At 40.6% G+C, this 25,667-nt stretch overlaps 1 protein-coding gene across 2 annotated transcripts in view; it reads right to left on the bottom strand.

The window, feature by feature from the left end:
* The window catches only part of EMC2 (ER membrane protein complex subunit 2), a 37,519-nt gene extending 25,360 nt beyond the window's left edge, over positions 1 to 12,159 (bottom strand). Inside the window, exons 1-4 of one of the 2 annotated variants that reach the window (XM_042868841.1) lie at positions 12,083 to 12,159; positions 8,111 to 8,224; positions 6,766 to 6,830; positions 2,122 to 2,207 (exon numbers count right to left, since the gene is read on the bottom strand). In XM_042868841.1, the coding sequence (XP_042724775.1) occupies positions 2,122 to 2,207; positions 6,766 to 6,830; positions 8,111 to 8,224; positions 12,083 to 12,122 (305 nt within the window). In that variant the 5' untranslated portion in view covers positions 12,123 to 12,159. The remainder of the gene's footprint in view (positions 1 to 2,121; positions 2,208 to 6,765; positions 6,831 to 8,110; positions 8,225 to 12,082) is intronic. The other variant, XM_042868842.1, reaches the window with a different exon arrangement.
* Between the last annotated feature and the right edge of the window lie 13,508 nt (positions 12,160 to 25,667).

Genomic DNA, 25,667 nt, shown 5'->3' with positions numbered 1-25,667 from the left:
TTCCACCACCACTACATAGGTTTTATTAATTAATTCTGCTATTTCAAGTTTGCTCAAAATAAATTACTCCAGTTACTATAAACACAGTACGTCTTCTGGGAAACAGGTTCATGGTTTAGCCAGCCATGTGCAGAACCCAAACTGGACAAATTAAACGATTCAACTCAAAATACATTGGACTACACAGCTACCAGGCTATCAGCACACAACCAAGGTATGCTTTGACTCTTCACACATATTTTGACAAGCAGTTTTTCTGAGGTACTGCTGATTTTGTTGCTGCACATCCCCTTCTCACCTCAGACACCCATTACATACTCACACTGCTTTCTGAGCACTGCCACAACATTCACAGCCCAGCTTTCCAGTTACCATAAAGTAAAGCACAAACGTGAAAAGAAGCACAAAAGCAGTAACGAGTAGAAGGTGACTGCTACTGGCAAGTTGAGCAGAAATGCCATTAAACACCGTATTTACGTTTCCCATTAGCTGCTACTTTATCCTATGTATTTCACAAGGCTGAACTTAAAGCCATAACCCCCAGTTAACTAAGTCAAGTTCCAGAAGAGTATTCTCTTGATCAGCAAGTGTCTATGAGGATGTTCCTCATTATTTCCCCTTTCTGGTGAGGAATGCAGGATTTTAACAACTCTCGAAGGCACTTGGAATTTAATGAGAAGTGCACTTCTACAGAGCATGTGATCACCCCCAGACAAAGTCTCCTTAGGCTTCATTTATAGGCAGTGGAAAGAGGCAGGCCTTCCTAGGGCACAGTTCAGAACAATCATAGGTGGGCTCCTGTACACAGCGACCCACATCTGAAGCCCATTCTTCTCCTCCAGCTTCTAGAGAAAACCTGTTGACAAGTAATCTTGGTTTCTGTTATACTGCACACCTCATAGTCATGTCTCAAGGATTTAAACTGACCACAATACCACAACAATTTAAAAAAACACTATTGAAAAGCTGAAGCTCAGTCCCACTTCACTGCTGAAACAACATAGTGTTTGGGGGGTCATTAACTCCTATAGAGATCTGCCTCCATGCAGTAGCACCTTCAGTGTAGACAAAAATATCTGAACAGAATTATGATATTTTGCACTTTTGGACAGGTTTTGAGAAAAGGGGGGAAAACATGCTGCTAAGCTGCTAAGCTCTCAGTGTACTTCTACCCTACATCAAAAGGAGACTGCTAAGTTTAATGAAAATTTTTCAGGAATGTGTAGAGCATGAAATCTGGAACTTCTAGTTGCACTAAGACTGCTCCTGTGCTAATGAAATCCAGTTATCCTCCCTTTTTTTTTCAAGCAAAGGACTTTCACTCATGGATCATATCAAACTACATTTTCAGATTTAATTTTGCAAGGAAATGGATAAAAAACACCTGCTAAATATATTTTTAAAAAGTATTTAGGTATCCACTTCGAAATTCCAATTCCTTCATTAAAGATGGGCCAAAGGCTCGAAATCCCATTAACTCTGTATGGCATGAAATGAAGGTCACTCCTTTTGGAAAAGTTCTCAACTGTTCATTATTTTAATAATTCATATTAAATTTGGTATGTTATAAACATTTTATAGGATATTTTACAATGTTTCCTCTTTTACTTTCTGCCATTTTTGAACTGCTTCTATGAAGAACTCCATAGTGATTCATATTAAGTTCTACTGGACTTATAAAGACTTGGAAAACAAAGAAAAAGAGCTCCATTTTGAAGTGATCAGAAGCACAGAAGTACAATGAAGCAAAAAAAGTCTGTCAGCCATTTTCATATTCTGCTCTAGGTCTGCAAGATGAAATGTACACCTCACAGACCTTGCCAAAAAAGTGCCTCATGCTTTACTGCATGATAACTTAGACTGTCAAGTAATAGATCTTTCTTTCCAATCTATAAAGTCTGACAGAACATTGCAAAAATGTAACATTGTATAGTACAAGCAAAAACACAATAAAAAATGTCTAAACATAACATGATCATGCACACCATTATTTTCTTTGTAGAAACTGGATAGCATTGCTTTGCCACGCTTTCATTATGCCCAAATTCCTTTTTAAGAAATAGTATGCATCTTTCCACGTAGAAAATACTTTTTTTTTTTTTTTTTGAATCAAGGTTTTACCTTTCCATAGCTTCAAATCTCATTCCAGTTAATCGCTTAACTCTATGGCTCCCAGGAAACTGCCTCCTTAGTTCTTGAAGACAAAACTGTACAAATAAAATAAAAAATACTACAGTGAATACAAAAGTGGAGAAAAAAGAAGTCCTTGGCTGATGAATTCAACAGCCTGAAACGTGACCTTTGATTAAAAGTAAACACCTATTTTTGAAATAAGCAATAAAAGGTACTGATAAAGAGAAGTTCAGAAACTGAAACTTTGTCTGTCAGAAGACTAATTTTAAGAAATATTTTCCATATAGTTTTTTAGATCATTGAGGCTTCCTGGAAATAGTTATTTGCCCTGAAAAGTAAACTCATTTACTATAAGTAAACTCATTTACCGAAGTCTACTTAGTTTCCTCATAATAACACAAGACAGTTAAGAAAAATAAAGACAGTAAGAACTTACGTGATACTTCCTTAATAAATGGATACCTTATAATGGAACAAATGATGTTAATTCTGTGCTCTGTGTTTATTTTTTAAATAAAACTTTGAAATCCAAAGAAAATGTTTGTCAGTGGCTTGAACAGAGCCTGTTGGCAGAGGAGGTATAACTTCTAACTCCTGAAATCAGTGAGACATCCAGGCTGGATAAAAGGAATTCAACATAGACAGATTTCTTCAGATTAGCAAAAAAAAAAAAAAAAAAAAAAAGGCATGTTTGACAGAGGGACTGAGTCACAACTTCCCCAGAGCAAACTGACAAATCATATCATAGCTGTGGCTACACAGCAGTGCAAGGTTTGTAGCTGAATCCTTTGATGAGAAGCAGAATAGAGGTGAATCTCTTCAGAAGACAAACGGTTGAAGCTTTGTTAAAAGCTTCACATACAATGTTCCTTTTCAAAGCATTTATTTATACAAGTGAGCTTAAAAATCTGTTCTTCAAATCTAAGTTTCTGGCTAAGGTCAATCCACATAATCTGTTCCATTTCATCACATCCACTGGTCAAAGTAAGAAATACAAACAGATAAGTAAATCAGTAAAAATTAGCAAAATTAGCACAAGCGCTGTGTTGCTAGATGAAGAGCTGCTGGTGAAGTAGAAAAACCTTCACTGCTTTTCTCCTGCACTTGTTCAAAAACTGACAAAACTTGTTTGTGGTAATACTGGATCCCACAAGCTGCAGACAGACTTTCACCCAGAAAAAAAAAAGATTAACAATACAAGAAATACTGATGAAGAATGCAGAAGTACTGCGAGACTAGAACCACTCAACGTAGACCCAACTAGGTCACCATCCTGTTGAATTCAGGAGCTATGAGACGAAAATAAATTCCTTTTTTTTTTGTGAGACTGCTCTGAACAACCTGCTGTAGCACTTTTCAAAACAAACCAAAAGAAGTCCCCTGCATGATAAGCTAGGCTATGTATATCTTACATATTGCTCTCATCTCAGAAGTACAGAGAGTCATTCCCATCAAATTTAACCTGTACTCCCTATAATCATGTATTATATTTCAAATATATTTCAATCAAAGCCTTTGACACTGTTTCCCACAGTATTTTCCTACAGAATGGCTTGGACTAATGGCTATTCTCCTGTCCATGGCTTGGACGGGTACGCTCTTGGCTGGATAAAGAACTGGCTGGAAGGCTGGGCCAGAGAGTGGTGGTGAAAGGGCCAAATCCAGCTGGTGAGCTGCCACAAGTGATGTTCCCCAGGAGTTGGTGCTGGGGCCTGTCCTCTTCAATGTCTTCATTGATGACATGGATGAGGGCATTGAGTGCACCCTCAGTAAGTTTGCAGATGACACCAAGTTGGCTGGAAGTGTGGATCTGCCTGGGGGTAGCGAGGCCCCACAGAAGGATCTGGACAGGCTGGAGAGCTGGGCTGAAGCCAATGGGATGAGGTTCAATAAGACCAAATGCAGGGTTCTGCACTTTGGCCACAACAACCCCAGGCGATGCTGCAGGCTTGGGGCGCTGTGGCTGGAAGACTGCATAGAGGAAATGGACCTGGGGGTATTGACTGATGCTCGACTGAACATGAGCCAACAGTGTGCCCAGGTGGCCAAGGAGTCGAATGGCCTCCTGGCTTGCATCAGGAATGGTGTTGCCAGCAGGAGAAGGGCAGTGATTGTCCCCCTGTACTCAGCTCTGGTGAGGCCGCACCTCGAGTTCTGTGTCCAGTTTTGGGCCCCTCACTTCAAGAAAGACATTGAGGCCTTGGAGTGGGTTTAAAGAAGGGCAACAAAGCTGGTGAGGGGTCTGGAGCACAGGGCTTATGAGGAGCGGCTGAAAGAGCTGGGATTGTTCAGTCTGGAGAAGAGGAGGCTCAGGGCAGACCTCATTGCTCTCTATAACTTCCTGAAGGGAGGTTGTAGTGAGCTGGGGGTCAGCCTCTTCTCTCGTGTAACTGGTGATAGGACAAGAGGGAATGGCTTCAAGCTGCAGCAGGGGAGATTCAGGCTGGACGTTAGGAAATACTGCTTCTCTGAAAGAGTGGTCAGGAGCTGGAATGGGCTGCCCAGGGAGGTGGTGGAGTTACCAACCTTGGAGGTGTTCAAGGAACGTTTGGATTTTGTGTTGAGGGACATGGTTTAGTGAGAGCTGTTGGTAATGGGTGGATGGTTGGACTGGGTGATCTTGTAGGTCTTTTCCAACCTTGGTGATTCTGTGATTCTGAAATGCTGCATTTGTTAACAAGAGACTCTGTAAGTTCACACAGAGAGAACTGGTTCTACACAACATCAATAATCTACTTTTCAGTTTCTCCCAGAAACTCAGCAATTATATCGCAAATCTCAGTTATTTGTGAAACTTCAATTTGCAGTTAATCTGCTTTCTGATTTTTTCAGCAACATTGGCTTTTAATTTTAAAGCTATGACAAAAGGTAAAGAAATATACATCTGAACTTAAGCATTTAAACACTGGTAATGCAGGTGCTTACAGTAACAGGCACTTTCACCAAAGGAAAAAACAAACAACAAAAACACAAATCAAAAGCCAGATAAATCACAGAATGGCCTGGGTTGAAAAGGACCACAATGATCATCCAGTTTGGCTCTAACCCTTTAACCTCCTTTCTGAGCTGCATATAAAACATGCACTGCCTCACCCCGAGCAATACCTCTTAGAGGGCACAGAAACAAATTCAAAATCTTTGCCATGGTCAGTAAAAACAAATAGAGTTTCACAGCTGATATTTCAGCACTGGCTGCCTCAACAATTCCATTAAAGTCTTCCTGAAAATAAAGACCAAAATTGATTTAGATATAAATCAGAACACAGAAAGGCATTTATTTTTTTGTTTGAACAGAGAACTATACTATAGTGGCGTCTTCTTTTGAGTCACAAATAAAAGGGAAGTTCACCAGGTTCATACACAGTTCAGTGTGTTGTTCTCTATTTTCCAGTACTCCATTGTACCATATACATATGAATCTCAAGAAAAACTTGTCTGGTTCTGCCTACTTTCAAACTGCCCTTCTCCCATATACAGCCCCTAGTCTGATCCCTTGCATATCGCAGACCATTAGGTTTCACCCAAATGACACCACCTGAAGCTCAAAGATGTTACATGGTGTCTTTCTGACTGCCAGAGAACAAGGCACTGGGAAAGTAATTCCTGCGAATTACCTGAACCTTGGAAAGTGTTGTTTTTCAACTAGTGAGCAGCTGTTAGGAGTTCAAAACAGGCTCACTTAGTCTGAATTATTTTTATAATTCAAATAAATCTGCACACAAAGTTACTAAAACCAAATGACCATTAACAATATTTATATTAAGAATTATTGAATAATTTGGATCAGAAGGGGCCACCTGCATCAAATCCTCACTCATAACAAAGCCAGTTTCCAACTTAATGAGGGTGATTCAGGACCACACGGCAACATGTTTCTCAGAATCTCCAAGGAATACCACTTCTTTTCTGTACTGTGTGTCCCAAAGCGTTCACCACTGTTGCTATTAAAAACTTTTTTTCCTAATACTGGACAGTGGAATTTTCTTTGCTGCCACTTATACCTATCACACTTGTCCTTTGTTGCATCAACAAAAGTCTGTCTACACTTACTTTATAACTTTATAACACTCTACAAATCTGTATTTACAGATTTGAAGATAACAAAGATCTCTTCTTTGCCTCCTCAAGACTTAACAAACCTATATCTGAGTCTTTTAGTACACATTATGTAGCCCAGCTCCTTACTCACCTTGATGGACATCAACTGGACTTGCTCCAATGCGTCAAACACTGCCAGCAAAGACAGCATGATATACTGTATAGATATGACAGGGTACTGTATATACATGACAGGGCATTTTTACCTCAAAACATTAAAAAACCTATATATTTTGGGAATTTTTTAATAAGCAAACACTTACTGCACAATATGGCAACATCAGTATTTGTGAAATTTAGCCCATAGCAAAGTAGCTGTAAATATTTTAATGGCTCTTGGAAGAGACATGATCTACTTAAACACATTACTGAAGGTGGGTGGAGGCAGTTTCTTCACGGCAGTCTATTTCTTGATATCCTACAAGACCAAGTTATGGAGTTCAGAATATCCTACAAATGTCCAAGCAACTATCCAGAAGAGTTTCTCAGGAAGAAAACTTAAGGTTTGAGAGAAAAGTCAGCTTAAAAACTTACCAGTGCCAAATCATCTCGACTGCAGTCCAGGGCAGCAATCATCACCTGTTCGTATATTATCCAAACTGGACACAAAAGAGACATAAATTGAGGTAACTGATATCATTATTTTTATTTATTTATTTTTTTAACATAAAGGGAAACACCTACAATGAAAATAAGATCAATGAACTACATCCAGATATTTTTCCCCTGGTTCTTCTGTGGATCATTGTAATGATCCACAATGATCAATGTAGAACAACGGACATTTCACGAAACTGATGGAATCAATTAAAAATGCATTTAAGTAGTTTTATTGCTGTCAGTACTATAAAGTACTTTCTGACATTCCGAAAGGCAAAAAGCTCAAATCCTCTTGTATTCCTAACATTATAGCTGCAAACTTTTAAACAGATCCCCATTAGGACATGCCCTCTGATGAGACCTGGAGAACAGCCATAGGTTAGAATGAAAACAAATTTCCCTTAACTGTTTCCTGCCAGGAATTTACTATATTGTTTTCTTCCTGGAATGGAACAAATTTTCTAAATCAGTGACAGATTATAGTAGTTCTGTTCCAGGTCCATTAAGTTCTTGAATTTAAAGAACTTTAGAGAGCAACTATACAAGCTATAGAAAAATCATATAATGGCAGAAGAAAATATCAATACATGTATTGCAGGTACTCTAAACTTACCAGGTACACCTGATTTGATTTACATACGTTACAGAACAGAAACCGAAGCTAATGTCTTCCAAAATAGTATTCCAAAATAAAAAATGGTAAGATCTGAGAGGAACAAGCTCCTCAAGAACTCCTTACTAAAATGTAATTCTCATAAATTACCAACAACATTGTAACTTGAGAGTAAAATCAAGGTTAGTTTTCAAATGCTTTTTTTCTAAATAAGAGGGAAACACTGACAATTCTTTTGTAGGCAGCTGTACGAAGCCCATTTTTCAACCCAGGCCATTCTATGATTCTATGATTACCTTTTTCAATTTTTCAATGCTGCGGAAGAACAGAAAATCAGTCAAATGAAAACTAAATGAAATATATATATATGCTGTTTTCACATCATGGTCTAACTAATAATTAACTAATAACAAACCAACTCACTAAATTAAATATTTAGTGAATAATTTTTACATCTGTCTTCACTGAAGCCTGTATCTGGGAAAGAAATAGAGCCTGGGAATTTTGGCAACCCATTAAGACTTTAAAAAGTCCTATTTTCCCAATCAGATGCATGAAGGCAACAGAGAAATAGAAAATGTCAGAGAAGTCAAAAAGTGCAAACTAAAATCAGATAAATGAAATAAAATCTAAAAGCAATGGATATTCTGACAAACACTCCCTTACTGTCATCTCCAAGCTTAGATGCATATTCATTAATTAACTCTTCTCCAACATCCACTATCTGTTCACTGTTTCGGTAGTTTTCTTCCCTCCATTTTCTCATTTTATCACGCATATCTGAAGGGAAAAGAGAAAAGAATTGAAGAGAAAATATTCAGATTCCCAGATAGGAATGGAATTTGAACTTTATTTCTTAAAATATGCATATGAAGCAAGGTTTAGAAAGCAATAGATCTGAAAAAGTGATTTCCATTAATAGATGTGTGTATGTATGAGACCTCTGGAGCCTGAATCACTCAAGCCTTGCTCACACTGTAATATAAATAATTCAACTCCTAGCTTTGCAGGGTGCTGGTTACTCAGTAAACAATAAAATTTAATGGATGTTGCCCAGTTTTAAGAAAAACAGGCTTCAAGAGTTTTCTTTCAAGTAGTTTTACATTTGTATTTACAAAACAACATCAAAACTATTTCTGCTCCACGTGAATACATTTTCAAGTAAAGAAAGCATTAGAATAACTATGAGAACTCAACAGCAGTTCACTTTCACCAGTGTAAGAAATGGCATAAAATTCCATTCCAAAAAGGATCTGCATGCTCCTAGCAAAACAAACTACAAGACAGTCATGGAAGCAAAAGCTTTCTACCTACACCACAGAAGTGCTCAGAGGTAAAAGCAACCATTGCTTATTTAGGTAAGTCAGAATGGAAAAGGTGATTTTTTTTTTAACATTAGGATTTGTGTTTGCTTCCAATTTCAAGAGTACATTTACTACAAATGTCCAAGAGTGTAGGCAGACACAAAGTCATCTAGAAAGCACTACTCAGCACTACCTAGCTGAGGTTTTCCTCATTCTTTGGAACAGAAAACTGCTAAGAATGACTTTGTGTACATATTTACATCTGGACACATGTATGTGTCCCGTACACAAGAACACATTTTGAGGAACTAAAGGAAAATAGCTTTCACTATTAGATAGTGGTTTTACTGAAAATGAACATATCATGAAAATTGTTGCCAGTTTCTTTTTTTATTTACTTTACAGCAACTGGGAAAACAAATGCAATGGTAGATCTAATCACTGGCAGCTTCTTTTGCACTTCCAAACACACAGTTAACATGACTGACAGCTAAAAACTAAGCACCGAACTTTGTTCTATCTACCTGAAGTGATCTTGGATCACCCACAAGACTGCTTTTGTGCTACATTTTGCTTTTTGAATTTCAACCAAAACCATCACACGGTTATGTTTCATGTGCACAAGTAAAGTTAAATGGTTCTAGACACATGATGCTCCCTGGAAATTCAAAGTTAGACAGCAAGAATGTGAGAGAACACAAACATTCACAGAAACTGACAAGCTAAATGCATGCAAATAAATAAGCCAACTGACTCCCAACTATGCATTTACTTGGAAATTCTCAGTGTCTTCATTCCAGCACACTTCCAAACAGAATAGCATTTAAATTACTTGCCACAGTGTTTGTTGTTCCCTAAAGATACGCAGCAGCCTACAGGAAGCCAAAGGAAATAGTGCCTATTTTGTTTTTGTTCTTGTTAAGGTGTCAGGTAATACGGGCTGAGCAACCAGATACTATGCAATCCTTTTATAATGACTCGTATGTATTCAGCTGAACCACAGGTCTTCAGCATCTAAAAGCACCTCATGAAATGAAGGTAGTTAGCCCTGTTAGCAGAGACATACGAAGAGAAACAAACAAGACATACAAGGGAAAATGTGACACCGACACACAAAAACCAGTGCCCTAGTCAATCCCTAGCTGTTACATTCCTGGAGCTCATGTTTATATCGCCGTTCTGTTAGAGATACCAGATCTCCCACCACACCTCAGCTCAACTCTCTCCTCTTAAAATACCAAGCAAACAAACCCCCTCAGCCACATCACCGCTGGCAGAATGGGCTCACCTCCACCCGCACTGTCTGTACGGCCCTGGCTCCTGCTCCAGGCAGGTCTCCAGCCCCAGTCCTTGCTCCAGCCTGACCGGCACTCTGCACTTGCAGGAAGAGGCAAAGGAAATTCAACTGGCAGTGCTGATGCTGCCTTTGGCTGCACCAACTTTGCTTTCAAAGTGGCCTCAAATCTCAGGATCTCACCTTTGCCTGCTTTAATCACATCAATTCGTACATAAAATCCAGAGTAAACTGGTCTGTCCTTTAGTATTGGCAGAAAATAGGAATACAAAGAAGCAAACACAGAATGGAACACAACAAAAACATTTCATCACCATTTAATTGCAAACAGATGAAAATGTGAGATTGTTTTCTATTTTTGAGTCTTCCCATACATAGTAAATGTGAATTCAGCATCTAAGTCAGAGGAAGGAAGCAATTTTGTCATCTAAAGTGGATGTTCTTAATGAGTAGAGATGCTGAAGTCAGTGTTCAGCTTTACAATCCATTTGGGATTTTCTCTTTGTTGTATATAATGTTCACCAACACACATACTTGCAAAAAAAAAAAAAAAAAAAAAAAAAAAAAAAAGGCTTCATATGCACAGCCTGTTATATAAGTCTTGTTGGTAATTTCAGTAATTATACAGAATTCCTTGAAAAACTTCTCACATGAAAACATCAAACTCCTTAGTGCACAACCATGTAAGCCAAGCAGCTTAAACAACAGACAACACAAGAGCTCACTGGGCAGCCTGTTCCAAAACCTCATCACACTTCCGGAGAAGAAATGTTTATTAATATCCAACCTGAACCACTCCTGGGGCAACTTAAGGCTGTCACTTATCATTACATTATTGTTACCTGGGAGAAAAGGCTGACCTCCACTTTCCCGCAGCCTTCTTTCAGGGAGTTGCAGAGAGCAATAAGGTCTGCCCTAAGCCTTCTCTTCTCTAGACTGGACAATCCCAGTTCCTTCAACTGCTCCTCATGAGATTTGTGTTTCAGATTACTCGCATTTCTTTGCTCTGCCCTGGATACACTCCCAGACCTCAATGTCTTTTTTGTAGTGATAGGCCCAAAACTGAACACAGCGCTCAAGGCGAGACCAGTGCTGAGCACAGAGGGACAATCACCCCCCTGCTCCTGCTCACTGCACTATTTTTGATACGAGCCAGGATGTCACTGGCCTTTTCAGCTGCCTGTCAATTAACGCTCTTTTCCTCTCTGCAACTTTCCAGCCACACCTTTACAACTGTTACAGTAACTTCTCACAACATACATAAAAAGAACTTGTAAAAATAACACAACTTTACTGAACCAAATAGATAATGGCATGAGAAACAGTATAAAGCATGATAGGGAAAGATGCTTTTTCTAGCGTTTACCCAAATTTTGAATGAAAACAGCATGGAGAAGCCCACTCTAGAAGATGGCAGAAGGAGGCAGCTGGGCACAGATATCTCCAGAGACTGCTGTGCCTTCAGCAAGGACCCATCAAACTACCAACAATCTGACATCCAAGCTGTGATCTTTAGGGACTCTGGGAGAAGGACAGAGCCACGATGTGCTGCAGGCCCCGCTGAGGAGTTCCTTCCTTTACGGTTGGACTTGATAACCTTGAAGGTCTTTTCTAACGTGAGCAGTTCTGTGATTCCGTGATTCCCGGCAGGACACAGGAATGCGATATACCCACTGAATGCCACGATACTTGGCTCAGCTCATTCCGCGGGGAAACCCACCCCACGCCAGGCCGGCAGCGCGGCGGGCACGGCACGCGGCTCGCCCCTTCCCTCCGTGTTTCTGCTCTGCGGGCAGGCGGGGCCCAGCCGCGTACCGACTGGCTGCGGCAGGCCGCCGAGACGGGCCCTCCGGCGGCACAGCCCGAGCATCCGGCAAGAGCCGCCGTCACCTCGCCTCACCGCCCGGCCTGAGCACACCGGCTCCGGCCCGCTCGGGCCCGGAGCGCAGCGGAACTCCGAGCCGACCGCTTGGGCCGCACCGAGGCGCAAGGCCCTCCCGGTCCGTCCCTAGCCGGGCCGGCGGCTGTTCGCGGCGTTACCTTCCCAGGTCACGTCGTACATCTCCGAAACCTTCGCCATCTTGGCGGCCGCCCGCGTGACGCGGCGCCGTGACGGCACCGGCCGTCATTGGCCTCTGGCCGCGGGGCACCGCCTACAGTCCGCACCGCTCCGCTCCGCCCCGGCGCGGGGCTGTCGCCGGACGGCCCGAACGCGCGGGTCGCCAGCAAATGTCAGCCGTCATGTGTGCTGAACAGTCGGGATGCGAGGCAGCTGCGTTGAGTAGACTGAAGGCCAGTCTAGCCCAAATCCTGTTTCCTGCAATGTCCAAAGCTGGCGCTAAGGAAAAATACGAGACAGGGCAAACATTCACATCCTTGTCTCTAAATTGGAGAGATACAAGTGCAAAGGGTAGACTGTACAGTGGATGTGGAGTTAGTTGGAAGGTTGCAACCGAAGGGTTGTGGTAAATGGCTCTGCATCCAGATGAAGATTGGACACCAAAAGTGTAGCCCAGGAGTCTGACTTGGGAGTGCTGCCCTGTAACATCTTCACCAGTGACACAGGTGGTGGAATTGAGTGCACCCTCATCAAGCTTGTGGACAACGCCAAGCAGTGCAGTTGGTAGGACAGAAGGAAGGGAAGCCATCCAGGGAGACCTGGACGGGCTTGAAAAGTGGGCCAGTGTGAACCATGTGAGGTTCAACAAGGCCAAATGCAGATGCTATAACTGGGTTAGGGAAATTGCAAATATATTTAAAGAGTGGGAGAAGAACTCCTTGAGAGTAGCTCTGCAGAGAAGGACTTCAGTGTCCTGGTGGATGAAAGACTTAACATGAACCAGCAGTGTGCACTTGCAGCCCAGAAGACCAACAGCATCCTGAGCTGCATCACAAGAGGACAAGGAAGGAACTGTCCCCCTCTGCTCTGCCCCAGTAAGGCCTAATCTGGAATGCTGCACCCAGGTCTGGGGCCCCCAGCACAAGTGAGATGTGGAGCTGTTGAAGAGAGTACAGAGGAGGGCCACAAAGATGATCGGAGGGCTGGAGCACCTCTACTGTGAAGACAGACTGAGGCAACTGGGCTTGTTCAGTCTGGAGAGGAGAAGGCTCCAAGGAGCCTGATTGTGGCCTTCCGGTACTTAAAGGGATCTTATAAAAAGGAGGGAAATCAACTTTTCACACAGGTGGATAGTGATAGGACAAAGGAGAAGAGTTTTAAACTAAAGGAGGGAAGATATAGATGTCAGGGAGATGTTTCACAGAGTTTGTGAGGCACTGCAGCAGGTTGCATAGGTAGGTTGTTGATGCTCCATCCATAGAGCTATTCAAGGTCAGGTTGGATGGGGCAACCTGATCTACTGTCAGATTTAGTGGTTTGCAACCCTGCCCATGGCAGAGTGTTTGGAACTAGATGATCTTTGAAGTGTGGCACAAAGGTGCCTGCTTTTATATGTTCGAAGCTTACTAACCACTCTTTTGTTCTTCCAGGGCTTGTTTTGGAAAAGATGAGGAGTGGTTGATTTCTGTTAGTTTTCTCAAACCAATGGTTGTTTAATAAACTGTGAAGATGACAAATTTTGGGCACTGAGTCAAGGAGCCCTGAGTTAGGCTGAAGTGAGAGCTCTGTGGGTGACCATAGAGTCAGGCCACTTTTGTCTCCTCTGGGTCTCCTAACACCATGACTTGTTCTTGCCACAGGCATGTAGGTGGAGGGATTCATAGTAAAGAAAGCTCTCTATTTCAGTGTAAGAAATAATTGTAGCTTTCCTTACAGGGTAATATGAACTTTAAAGGTGCTCAGAAGAATGGTTACATGTTTTTAACCTCAGATACATTAAAAGAACAATTTTTTAGAAAATATCACTAGGAACTTATCTCACATTCACCTTCAGTTCTGAGAAGAGCTGTTCTGGACAGGTATCAGACTCCTTAATCAAAGTCCATTCCCATCTCCATTGATAAATGTCCTCTATATTAAATAATAATGTTTCTATATTTGTGTTGTTTACTCTGAATTAGAAAAAAAATAATAATTCTTAATAAAATCTATAGTGTAATTAAGTGTAATGCCTTTGACAGCTGAAAGATTTTAACTGGAATTCAAATGGTGGTCTAGAAAGACTGCACTTACCTTATTTCTCTTTTCTCAAATATCATTTTTAATATTCTTCTAAGTCACTTGTTTGGAAGAACTACCATTTAGTCTTTGTGCAGCAACACTCAACTTCCAGCTAATTCTACAATGCTAGCATCTGTATTACCTGAACATTTCAGAAAACCTTTATGTATTTTTTCTCATAGTATTCCTATGGAGTAGGTAAATCTTGCTCCTGCTTTATAGATAAAGGAATGAATGCAAAATGGTTAATGGTCCATAAAGGATTTAGTACACACCTGCTCCATACATTACAGTATAACACACGTATAAATGAGGTAAAATGAGAAATTTGCTTGCAGAGTGCAACGCTGCTGGATTGCTGAGCTAGCGGAGACAGACAAAACTTTATAGCACAGAAACCCCAAATTTGGATCCTTCGAAAAGCCTTGTCAGCTGTCACCTGATGCTGAATATACGGAAATTTGAGAAATGTGTGTTTGAAGTGTTTGGGAGGGGTACTGACTTTCAGTTCCCTGGACGCTGAGCTTTGTGCTTCTGTACCTGCCCAAAACTTTCTGTCTCAGCAGGACTTAGGAAATCATGCCTCACAAGCATGTGGTCCAGTTACTGTTCTCAGAGATAATTCTGATCTCTCTGTTAGTTAGATTTAGGCAGCTCTCCAGTTACTTTTGATTGCTTCCTAAGACATGCAGCACTCCACCTGCGCTATAAGAGTCTGGATCCTGAAGTGAAGCACTGTAAGTGTTGCCTACTGCCTTTTTGGATCTAGTTGTGAGCGACTTGCCTAAAATCACATATGTTGCATTCTGCTGAGCTCAAAACTGACCCTTCCATTGCATTCCTCTCTTTGTACTGTGGAAGAGAAAACCTTCCACACTCACTAAGCGCAGGGAATTATTGTTACAAATCCATTTATGCCAGATAACTGTTATAGTTGGACACAGAAATGTTTTTGGTATTAAGCTTTTTCTTCTTGGAAATGAAAGCAGTGGTTTTGAAAACTGTTTTGTAGTGCCAGTGAGCTCCATCATTTAATTCAAAGTTGAAAGTGTTTTGCTAATAAAACTTATAAGGCTCTAAAAAGGCAATAGTCATGTGAAATCTGTTTTCTGAATCTGTCATGTTTTGCTCTTGTGCCGCTTCTGCAGGAACCAACAGGAAAGGTAGCGATCCAGATTCTACTTAATAGTGTCAACTGCAAAGTTTTTTGAGGGGAATGTTTAAAAAATGTAGAAAAATCACTCTAAGCCTTTTGTAGATGTCACGGCTGATTTTACATATGAAAATTAAAAAAAAAATCAACAAATACATTTTTTTGCTCAGTTTCTAATGAAAAAAAAAATCTTTCTGTTTTATTATGAAACCTATCACCCAATTCAATGATAATTCATTAAGAATTACAGTTCAGAGAAGTGATACAGATTGAGGAGAAAGAAGATGGTAATTTAATATACAGCTTATAAATAGAATAAAAAGCATGGAAATCTTTGTCGAGTGTATATATCCAGAGATACAAGGCATACAGAGATACTTGGGCTCATCATCTAATACAGTCTAGAAGCTATTTTAGTTTAGTAATGTTGAGGGTACTTAGTAATGTAAGAAGGGTGGCATCCCTGAGGCAGATGCCAGGCAAGCAAAATCAACTCTGAGATATCTGTGTTGCAAGAATGAATGTAACATGTGTAGGATCTATTGCAAGCTGGGAATTAATACAATACATATTCTGCTTTCTCTTTTGTGTCAACCAAATTATTCATGTGCTTGTTCAGATGCATTTCTTGAAAAGTAATTTGAGATTATTGACACATTTCTCAAACAGAGAATTTGTAGATATTATTAACTTGTGTAGTGATGGTAAATATGAGTCCCAGAAGATAAATTAGTGAATGAAAAATACAAGAAATTCAAGATACTTGAATTATATGAATTAAGGACTCAGTATTTTAATGTAGCTGCCTTTGAACTCAACCCTACCGGACACTCATGTGTTAAATTTGAAACTTTACAAACTGCCATACATCTAGTTATGAATGTTCTAACGCAAAAGGAAAATAAGTAAGAAAATAAATTAGTAAACTTCACAGAATCACAGAATGGCCAGGGTTGGAAGGGACCTCAAGGATCATGAATCTCCAACCCCCCTGCCACATGCAGGGCCACCAACCTCCATGTTAAATGGTAAACCAGGCTGCCCAGAGCCCCATCCAACCTGGCCTTGAATACCTCCAAGGACGGGGCATCCACAATCTCTCTGGGCAGCCTGTTCCAGCACCCCACCACTCTCTGGGTAAAGAATTTCTCCCTGATGTCCGACCTAAATCTCCCTCAACTCAAAACCATTTCCCCTCGTCCTACACATATCAACCCTTTCAAAGAGTTGATTCCCCTCCCCTCTGTAGGATCCCTTTAGGTATTGCAAGGCTGCAATGATGTCACCCTGCATCCTTCTTTTCTCTAGGCTGAACAAGCCCAGCTCCCTCAGCCTGTCCTCATAGGGGAGGTGCTCCAGTCCCCTGATCATTCTAGTGGCCCTCCTCTGTAGCCTCTCCAACAGCTCCCTGTCTTTTTTGTACTGCAGTCTCCACACCTGGACGCAGTACTCCAGATGGGGCCTCACAAGAGCAGAGTAGAGGGGGACAATCACCTCCCTGTCCCTGCTGGCCACCCCTCTTTTGATGGACCCCAGGATACCATCTGCTACCACTTGCAGCAAGTTTACTAGGGCAATGTAGAGAGAAGAGCATTTTAACTTGCTTTTGTGTTTTACCACAGCATCACCACAAATGAGAAGTTTGAGTAAAATTTATGTAAGTCATCTTGGAAAATTTTGCATCCTTTTCTTGTTTTGACCAGCGTAAACAATTCTATATTTGGAAAACAGCAAAACTGTAACATTTTGACTTTCTATTCAGCACTTGTATTTATAGTCAATTTGAAATTAGTTCTTTCTAACTCCTAAGGTAAAAGACAGGAGGAGGTAATAGCCGCAGGAGGTTTTATACAGAAGGGATAAATCTTCCTAGCTATTGACACTCACAAATAGAGAACACTCCCAGAATTACATCATTCAGCATGCCAGGAAAAAAGGCAAAGAGGAGGCAGCTTAGGAACACTAGGGAAAACAAGAAATATATATCAACTTGATGAATTGACAGCACTAACAATTCTAAGCATGCCAAACAGCATTTCCTCCACAATGTGATACTCTAAAAGATATTCTGAAAGCCTCCTGAGACCAATTTTAAAATGGCAGTGGATGTTACAGATCCAAGTTTCTGTGTTGAGATGATAAGGCAGTACATGTTTAAATCTTAGCATTTGCTAGCTCAATGTACACAAGCTTAAATAGCTGTCCTGAAGACTGCTCTCTCCATGCTTAATTAAAAATTTTTGTACAGTCTTAACTAGATCCTGTGGGCATTAATTAAGTATAAGAATCCATTAATAATAATAAGTTGAGGAAGTTTAAATTAGATTGGGCAGTGTTGGGAGCTGTGATTTCCTCTAACTAGAATTAACAAAGTTTTGCAGCAATGAATGGCTGCTGGAGGGGAGCTCTCTGGAAGGCAGGCCTGGTGCCCACACCCCATGGGGCAGCTGCCCTAGTTTTGGTCCTAACAAACACATGGAATGGGGCCAGCCCAACTGGGAGATGGCAGAGCCACCCTGAGCTTCCCTATGAAAGATGCTGGGAGGAGTGGTGCACTGCAGTTACAAGAGGACCTAATGCCATCATAGTGGCAAAAGACACATGTTAGACTTTCCTTATCTGCTTCAGGAGAGTGCTCCTCCTGGGACAGGGAATATTTCAGCTCTCCAGGGCTGCTGGCTGTGGTTGAAGCAGGTGGGGAAGAACCCAGAGGTGCTTGTTTTGGGGATCTGCAGCTGCGTGGGTCCCAGGGACATTGTCCAGCCCGGTGGGGCCTTCAGCAGCTGTATGCCTGTAGGCCTGTGGCTGCAGAGAGTCATTTGGTCCCTCCCGCATTCGTCTCTCCAGCTCCCAGCCCAGTTACTCATCTCCTCATAGCTGCAATAGTGTGTCATGTACATTTGGAGTTTTCTGTGTCTGACTTGAAATAAATTGTACTGAAGTTAAGGGAATTACAGCGCTCTCCCCATGCTGAAGTATGCTTCAGAATGTTTTTTTAACACCCTCCTGACATCCTGACCGTTTAAAACATCGTCTCATTTCTGAACCTTGTGTCTGTCTAACAAGGAATTCTCCTGTGCTTTTCCCCCAATCCTTAGTTATTAATTCTATTCCTTCTTCCAAGTTTTCTCCTTGTGTTCAGCTATGTCTCATTATTTCTGCAATGTTTCTGAGACACTGTTGTCAGGACAATCATTGGCCTTGGAGGGGAAATGATCTCTTTGTAGGGCAGCATGTTTTATTCATGGATACACTGGTTTCTATTTCTACCCTTAAAAAGAGAAGTAACACAGAGTGGAAAGAAGGTCTGGCTATCACGTGCCTAGACAAATGATGGTGAGAACTAATCTAGTCTGACTTCAGCAGAAGGAGTAATGACACCCATGCCATGCCATAAGAAAGGTACCTCCTCACACTGAGAAATTAAATTTCTCTGTGTGTTTCAGAACACCCCAGAAAGGTGTATTATGTACAGAGATGAGAAAATCAAAACACAGGGAATTGCTGTCGTTTGCCTAAAATCATAAAGTGTAATGAAGAACGCACGTCTCGTTCATGCACAAACCATCTAGCTGTCCCATTTGGGAACTCTAATTTCTGTTTCTAGCCACACCACTATAAAGGCTGTTCAGTATTCAGACACATCTGTGTTAAGTTCAGCTCAGTGTCAGGTGCTGCTGCTAGTAGTGTAGGTTTGTGAGGTGAAAAATGTCAATGTTATTTTTTCTAGATGCTCCAACCTTTCTCCTCCCTTTACTTCTTAGAAGTTTAGTGGCACCATGTATCTTGTTATCCATCTTTTAACTTCTCATTTTCCTAACAAACCATTCTGGCCTGCTTGGCCCAATTTATGAATTTCTATACCACCACTGCTTTACCAGCACATCTACTTGCTGTCACACTGAGTCGGTAGTTAGAAGTATGGGGTACCTGAAGCACAGGGAGTGCTGGAGGAGTATGTTGACCACCAGCGTTGCAGTCAAAACAGCAGTAACACACTGTAGTATTTGCAGCAGCCTCCCCTGCTGCGTTTTTATTCTACCAAGCTGAAGAGCCATGACTGCACCAAACACATGAAATAACTCCACAGGAAATTAAAGGGAATTCATTCAAGGGCCAAGAACGCCTTGACTACATACTCTGCTACAAAGAGCTGTGTTAGATACTTGCCAGTCCTCTGAATGCTAACCTGCTGATTGCTTCATCCAGTCCTTCTTCAGCTTAAGGCTTCTTTTTGGAGATGGAAACAGTGTTGAAGAACAATATTAGAACATGGAGACTGCACTGGCAGAGCACCGTGGCTCTCATGTGCACGGAGTGCCTGCTCTGCAACAGCTGCATTAGTTGGTTCTGTACAAATCCTTCCAGCACTGCAGCCTCAGCTGCATCCTTGGCTACAGAGCCAGCTCATTTTCTGCCCTCTTTGATTTTGGAAGAAAAATATCTGGAAGTTTTCTCATGAACTGATAATGAAAAAAAAAAAAAAAAAGTTAAGGAGGATTCTGGTTTTCATGGGGTGTCACTAGCTTTGATTTGGGATAGAAACTTCCATAAATGATTTACACATCTTTCCCACTGCCCTAACATCTCCCCCGCTTTGCCACATCCTTGGCAGTATGGCAGCCAAATGAGAGAAATAGCAGTTTAAAAGCACAAGCCAGGCAGAAAATGTCTCGTAATAATGAAAACTGTGATTCTCATTACCATGACATTGTTACACACTGGAGCTGTTATATAAGATTTTAAAAAGAATATACAATACATCATTACAATCTGCATGAGTGAGTGTTAATAGACTGCAGCTTCAGAAAAAAATAATCAAAACAGGGCTGTAATTTTGCCTGCAAATTAAGTGCGTTCTTTTATGGAAAAAATTCACATTAAAAGTCAGCAGCAGTAGAATTCATCTCACTTCACTTTATATACATACAATGTAGGTGTCTATATGTAAGCTATTTATCTTAGGGTCCACCTAACCACTAGCGGAGCAAATTACGCATTTGTGGGGAGCATCTCATCCTAAAGTACGTATGCAAAGCCTAAGCTAAATCAGCCTAAAATAAACTTTCTTTCCATTAACTATAAAGGGAATAGAGAGGCCTAGCGAAATGCAGATGTCTTCATTGTAAATGCCTATCCTTAGTTAGATGAATTCTCTCTAGAGGAGTATCTCTTTTCCTTGCTTGAGCCTTGCTACAGCCATTGAAAATAAGAAAGACAAAACAGTGCTATTAGCATCTCTCTCTCTCAGGGAATGAGTCATTAAAGTTCTTAACACAAAGTTCCTGTGAGTTTTCTCTCTTCTCCATTGGTGATGGTCTTCCTTTCTTTCACCACTGTTAAGAGGTGACATTTGCAAGCTTTTATATAATAAAATATATCTAATTTGTGAGTTACAGCAATAATTATAGAATCAGAGTATGATTTGGATTGGAAGGGATTATCTAATATCAACCCTCCTGCCACGGGCATGGACTCCTCCCACTAGGCCAGGTTGCTCAGAGCCCCTACAATTCTTCCAGGGTTGGGAAATCTGCAGTTTCTCTGGGCAGAACAATCCGATCATTCCCCATTCTTCATGTATATATTTTGCAGTCACTGGAATTGCAAAAGGATGTCTTTGAATGAAGTTCTTCACTGGCATAAAGTGGCACTGTGCTTTTTCAGCCAGAATGTCCATGAAATATTTACATTCCTAGCAAGGGAATCAGCTTGAAAGGGAGCAGTGAAGCTCTGTCTACTCAAACAGACCTTTCATGTCAAACATTACCACGTCCCATTTACAGAAAAACTACTTTCCACCAAGATGGGACACTGAGTTACTGGTAATGATAATTAAGTGCAGCAATAGACTGCTTGGGAGGACTGTTGAGTGTGCCACTGAAGAGGATGAAGAACAGACAAAATAGGAATGATTACTTTAGGAGTTGGATTTTGTTTCTGAGAGTTTGGATTCTGTCTGTATGAAAAACAAGAATCTGATCTAATTGCAGTTGCTTTGCCTTCCAGTGTTCATCCCTGAAATCATCTGTCACAGATATGTGTAGACATGATAAAACTATAAAACGCAAGCAGTGGATTTGTAATGTTAAAGATGGGATGTAAGAGAAAAGGAGGAGAAATATATGCAATAATTATAAAAATAAAATCAAAACATGGGATGGGGTATTTTTCTTTTCCACAGAAGCATCTGGTGTTTTGTGGAGTGAGCCACCTGCTGATCAACATGAACATGCCATTGCTGCTGCAGATGACCAGAGGATTAATCTTGGTGCTCATTGCTTGGGACTTGAATCTCAGCAGCTATAAGACTAAGGCTGTCTTTTCTTCTTCTGCAATTGTTTGCTGCAGAAATTTTGGGAAGGGAAAGTAGAAAGCAAAGGGGAACTACAGTACAGGGCATCATTTCAAGGGGAGCATATTCATGCCATGTGCAAGACTAGGCTGCAAGGCTGATGTAGGTAGTTGCCTGTCTACATCCAGATCTGTTGACTCATCCCTGAGAACACAGCCTCACTTCAGTTATGCTGGCGCAACTGTCTGCTGGTTCTCAAGCAGTTACTGCAGTCAGATGAAAAATAACCCAACAAGTGCTTTAAAAGAGAAGGATCTTTTGGTCTGGTTCAGGACAAAGTGTTCTGATCTATCTGATATATCAAACACATTGAAAGAGCAACGCACTGTGGACAAAGATAGGAAAAAATGACTAAGGATCTCCTTAATCGTGAAATGATGAATCCATTCTGTTTTGGAAATATAGTCTGATGGTGTGACCATTCTCCCCTTGAGCTTTAATTTTATACACACTTTAGTTTTGGAATTATTCTGCGTTTTAGCTGTGCTGAATCTCATTTGCACATTATTTTAGCATTTAAAAGCAAACACTTGTTTGCTTTTGGCACAGCTGACTATGGGCTTGTTCAGCTTTCTTTATCGTGCGTATTTGCCAGTTTAATAAAATTCAGTGTTTGTTGAACTATTTATTGCTGCAAATGCATTTGCAATGAAACAGAAAGCCTCAAGACATTACTGAAATATTACAAACCACCAAGCAATACATACAAGCCTCAGAAATCATGTTTCGTGATCTCAAAATTGCAGGCAGAAAGCTGCAATTAAATGAATATTCAATTCAGCAGAAGAATCAATGTTTTATGTACTTAGAGACTTAGAACTTCTCTGAGATAACATCTGCCCTGCAGATCAGTATCTTTTTCAGTACAGCACTGCCATGGTAGGAGTACTTAGAATCTGTGGAATAGCACTGAAGTTACCAGGTGACTTCTTGAAAGCATAACTATGTGTGGCATGAATGTGAACACATACATACTCAGAATGCCATATGGGCTATATTTATTTGGTGTATATATGCAGAAGAGAAAGAACTGCATGTGTTACATTTCATGTAATAAAGCAGGTGTTGCTTTTTGTACAACACTTTTTGTCCTTCTCATGCTTTTCTGTGAAGGCAGAAAAAGTAAGCAGAAAAAAAAAAAAAAAAGAAAAAAAGTAAAGAATTTCAATAACAAACGTGCTATAAAAATGCTATTGACCATGAAGTGATCCTGAAAAGTTTGTAATCATTATACACTAATAAATTTCTAGCGTGACTTTCCTAATTTCCCTAGTCTGCTGAACTTGGACCTGCATTACTTTGGGGAGCCCTTTCCAGATTTTCAGATCGGCTAATGAGTTCATCAGTATCCAGGTATTATTCCAATAAAAAATTACCTCCACTTTCCCATATGTTGCAACAGATAAAGCAAGTCACCATTGTATAGAGTGTTTGTAAAACTGGCATCCAAATGACTCCGGAGACCATGCCTTCTTGCCTCCAGACTTCCCCATAAATAATCCACCACCATCCAGCAGCTGTTACAGGCTGCAATGCTATGCAGCGGGTAGATGCACTTCGTGTATATTTGGATTCTTAAGTCCTGGCAGGGGAAACTTGATGAAAATCCTCAAAATAACAGGAGGCACCTGTACCCTACTGTGAATGTTATCAGGGGGAGAGAAAAAAGATCTCAGCTTGCCCAAAGGTCTGTGTGTCTTATCTTTAAACACATATGTGTATCTTGCCAGTGCTCATAAGCTTGATCCATGCTCCTCAGGGCTCTTAGGGAACCTCTTACATTCACTTATTCACTGCTTACTTTGTTCAGCTTCTCTGACCATCTGCCTGCCTCACAGACATTTGGTCCACACTGGGAGTTTCTTCTGATGGATCTATGGATGTTTGCTTCATACCACATGACTGTTTTTTTTTCTTTTGATTTACAGCACTTCTGTGAACTTTTTATTTAAGGTGATAAGAGTCATTTAACATCTATTCTAGCAGGAACTGTGCCATGGCACTTAACCACAAGTGAAGAATGGATTTCGGACTCCTTCTGGTCCCATGGAAATACTATTGCTTGCTGACCTATTTTTTCCAGGCTTGAAATTAACACTATGTTTACATGTTAATCATACTCCTCTGTTCTTTTCCATTGCACATATCATTATCTACAACAAACAAGGGCTACTCTGTAAAACAGTCCTGCTTTTCCTCAATGTGGATCTTAAGTTGCATTTTTTCTATTCTCCCAGCTTTCTGATATCATACTACCTTTTGTTCTTTTGGTGATCTCCTAAATATCATCATCATTCCCCATTAAGCTGTTGCCATTGACTATCTCCACCATAGTTATTCTCTTTTTCTTAAGCCAGATTCTGCTTTCTGTTTCATCTTTTGTCTCACCTTTTCAAACTATCATAAGGCAAACATGCTAATAATTCTTTTCTTCTCTGTTGTCCCCATGGCTATATGATGCATAACTGTTCCCATTCAGATACCAGTTTTTCGTTTCTTCTTATCACTATGTGTCTGCAAGTCTTATTTTTTTCTTCTCCTCTTTTCTGTTACTTCCCTCCCTGAACTTCACAGTACACTGCAGACATTTCTGGACCCTCTCTTCCCTGGGGCCTAGCGCATGTCCCAAGGCAGCACAGACTCCTGGTGAATATTCAAGGATAACATTCAACCCACAACTGCTGCATGCAGATGTTATTATTATCTGCCATCTTTCAGATTCCCTCCATGTTTTTAGCAGTTGTTGTCTTCTTTTCCCTGTCTTACTTTTCCCAGAAAAACAATAGCAAAAACAGAGCCCTTCACCTTTCCTTCTTTCTGCTATCTAACTGTTGTTCTCCCAGTCGAAGGATTCTCACCAAATTTAAGTTTCTTGTGAAACTTTCAAAATAAATGCGTTATTTTGGAAATTAAACATTTGACATTTGGCAGCTCTAAAGTCTCAGAACTTTTATTCCCAGGAGAACACAGACAGTGGTAATCATACCATTGATTATGAAAATGGATCGCAAAATCTGAATTCCCTGCCTCTTCTACAAGGAGGCCCTGCCATTACAATGAAGCAATTTCCTGTCATTTCCAATGAAGCATTTTCTAATTTCTACCAAGGTCCATTCAAGTATCCAATAGAGTTTCCCTGCATTAATCCCAAGTGCAGCTGATGAATTACCTATGCGCTTGTGGAGGAGATCATATATGCTTCCCATATGTGGAGTGATTAACCTCTGCACAGCTTACCTTGTGTGCACAGTCAGAAACTAGGGGGGCATCTGCCCTTTGCACCTTTCTCACGAGGCTATAAGTGGCCCCAGCTTTGTAACAGCTTACTTGCAAATATTAGCAAATTGTGTGGGCTGCTGATACAGTGCACTTTAGTATATGCTTCTTTGCAATCCACTGTACAAATGGATGTACGCCTCTTTCATTTTCCATTTAGAAACTGATAAGAATGAGGAAGTATTTCCCAGGTTCCCTAATAAGCTACTTTTTATTTTGAAATGTATCTGAAGAGGCTTCTTGTGTTCTCTGTCTCTTGCTAGCTTCCTGGCAAAGGCCAGTAGCACAAAGTTAAAGGGAATTTTGTGCCGCTCAAAAACTGTATACACTTGCAATCAAGTTTCTCAGAAATTCAAGGGCATATATTTTCACACACTTTTTTTTGTTGTTGTTTGTTTGTTTGTTTGATTTTTAATCCTAAATTAAAAAAAAAAATTAGGTTAATACTACTGGGAGAAGATCATGCAAGTACACAATCAAAACATCCTTCTGCTTTAATGACATAGTGCTGTAAGTATAAATTAAAAATGCATTTATTTTCCTTTAAGTTCAGTGATAAATTCTGTTGTCTTTTTTTAATTAAATAGTTCCTCTTTACTTATTTTTTATCACTCATTTGCTGTTCCTTGAAACTGCAAGTTTTGGAAAAGGCAACAGTGAATGTAAAAATGCATGGTGTGTCCTTAGAGGTGGATAATAAATACAACTCTCGTGTAAGATC

The sequence above is a fragment of the Lagopus leucura genome, unplaced genomic scaffold (assembly GCF_019238085.1).
Source record: "Lagopus leucura isolate 7727_CA_CO unplaced genomic scaffold, USGS_WTPT01 Super-Scaffold_100002, whole genome shotgun sequence".
NCBI lineage: Eukaryota > Metazoa > Chordata > Aves > Galliformes > Phasianidae > Lagopus > Lagopus leucura.
The sequence above is the reverse complement of the archived record's forward strand: the minus strand, read 5'-3'. Positions and strand labels throughout refer to the sequence as shown.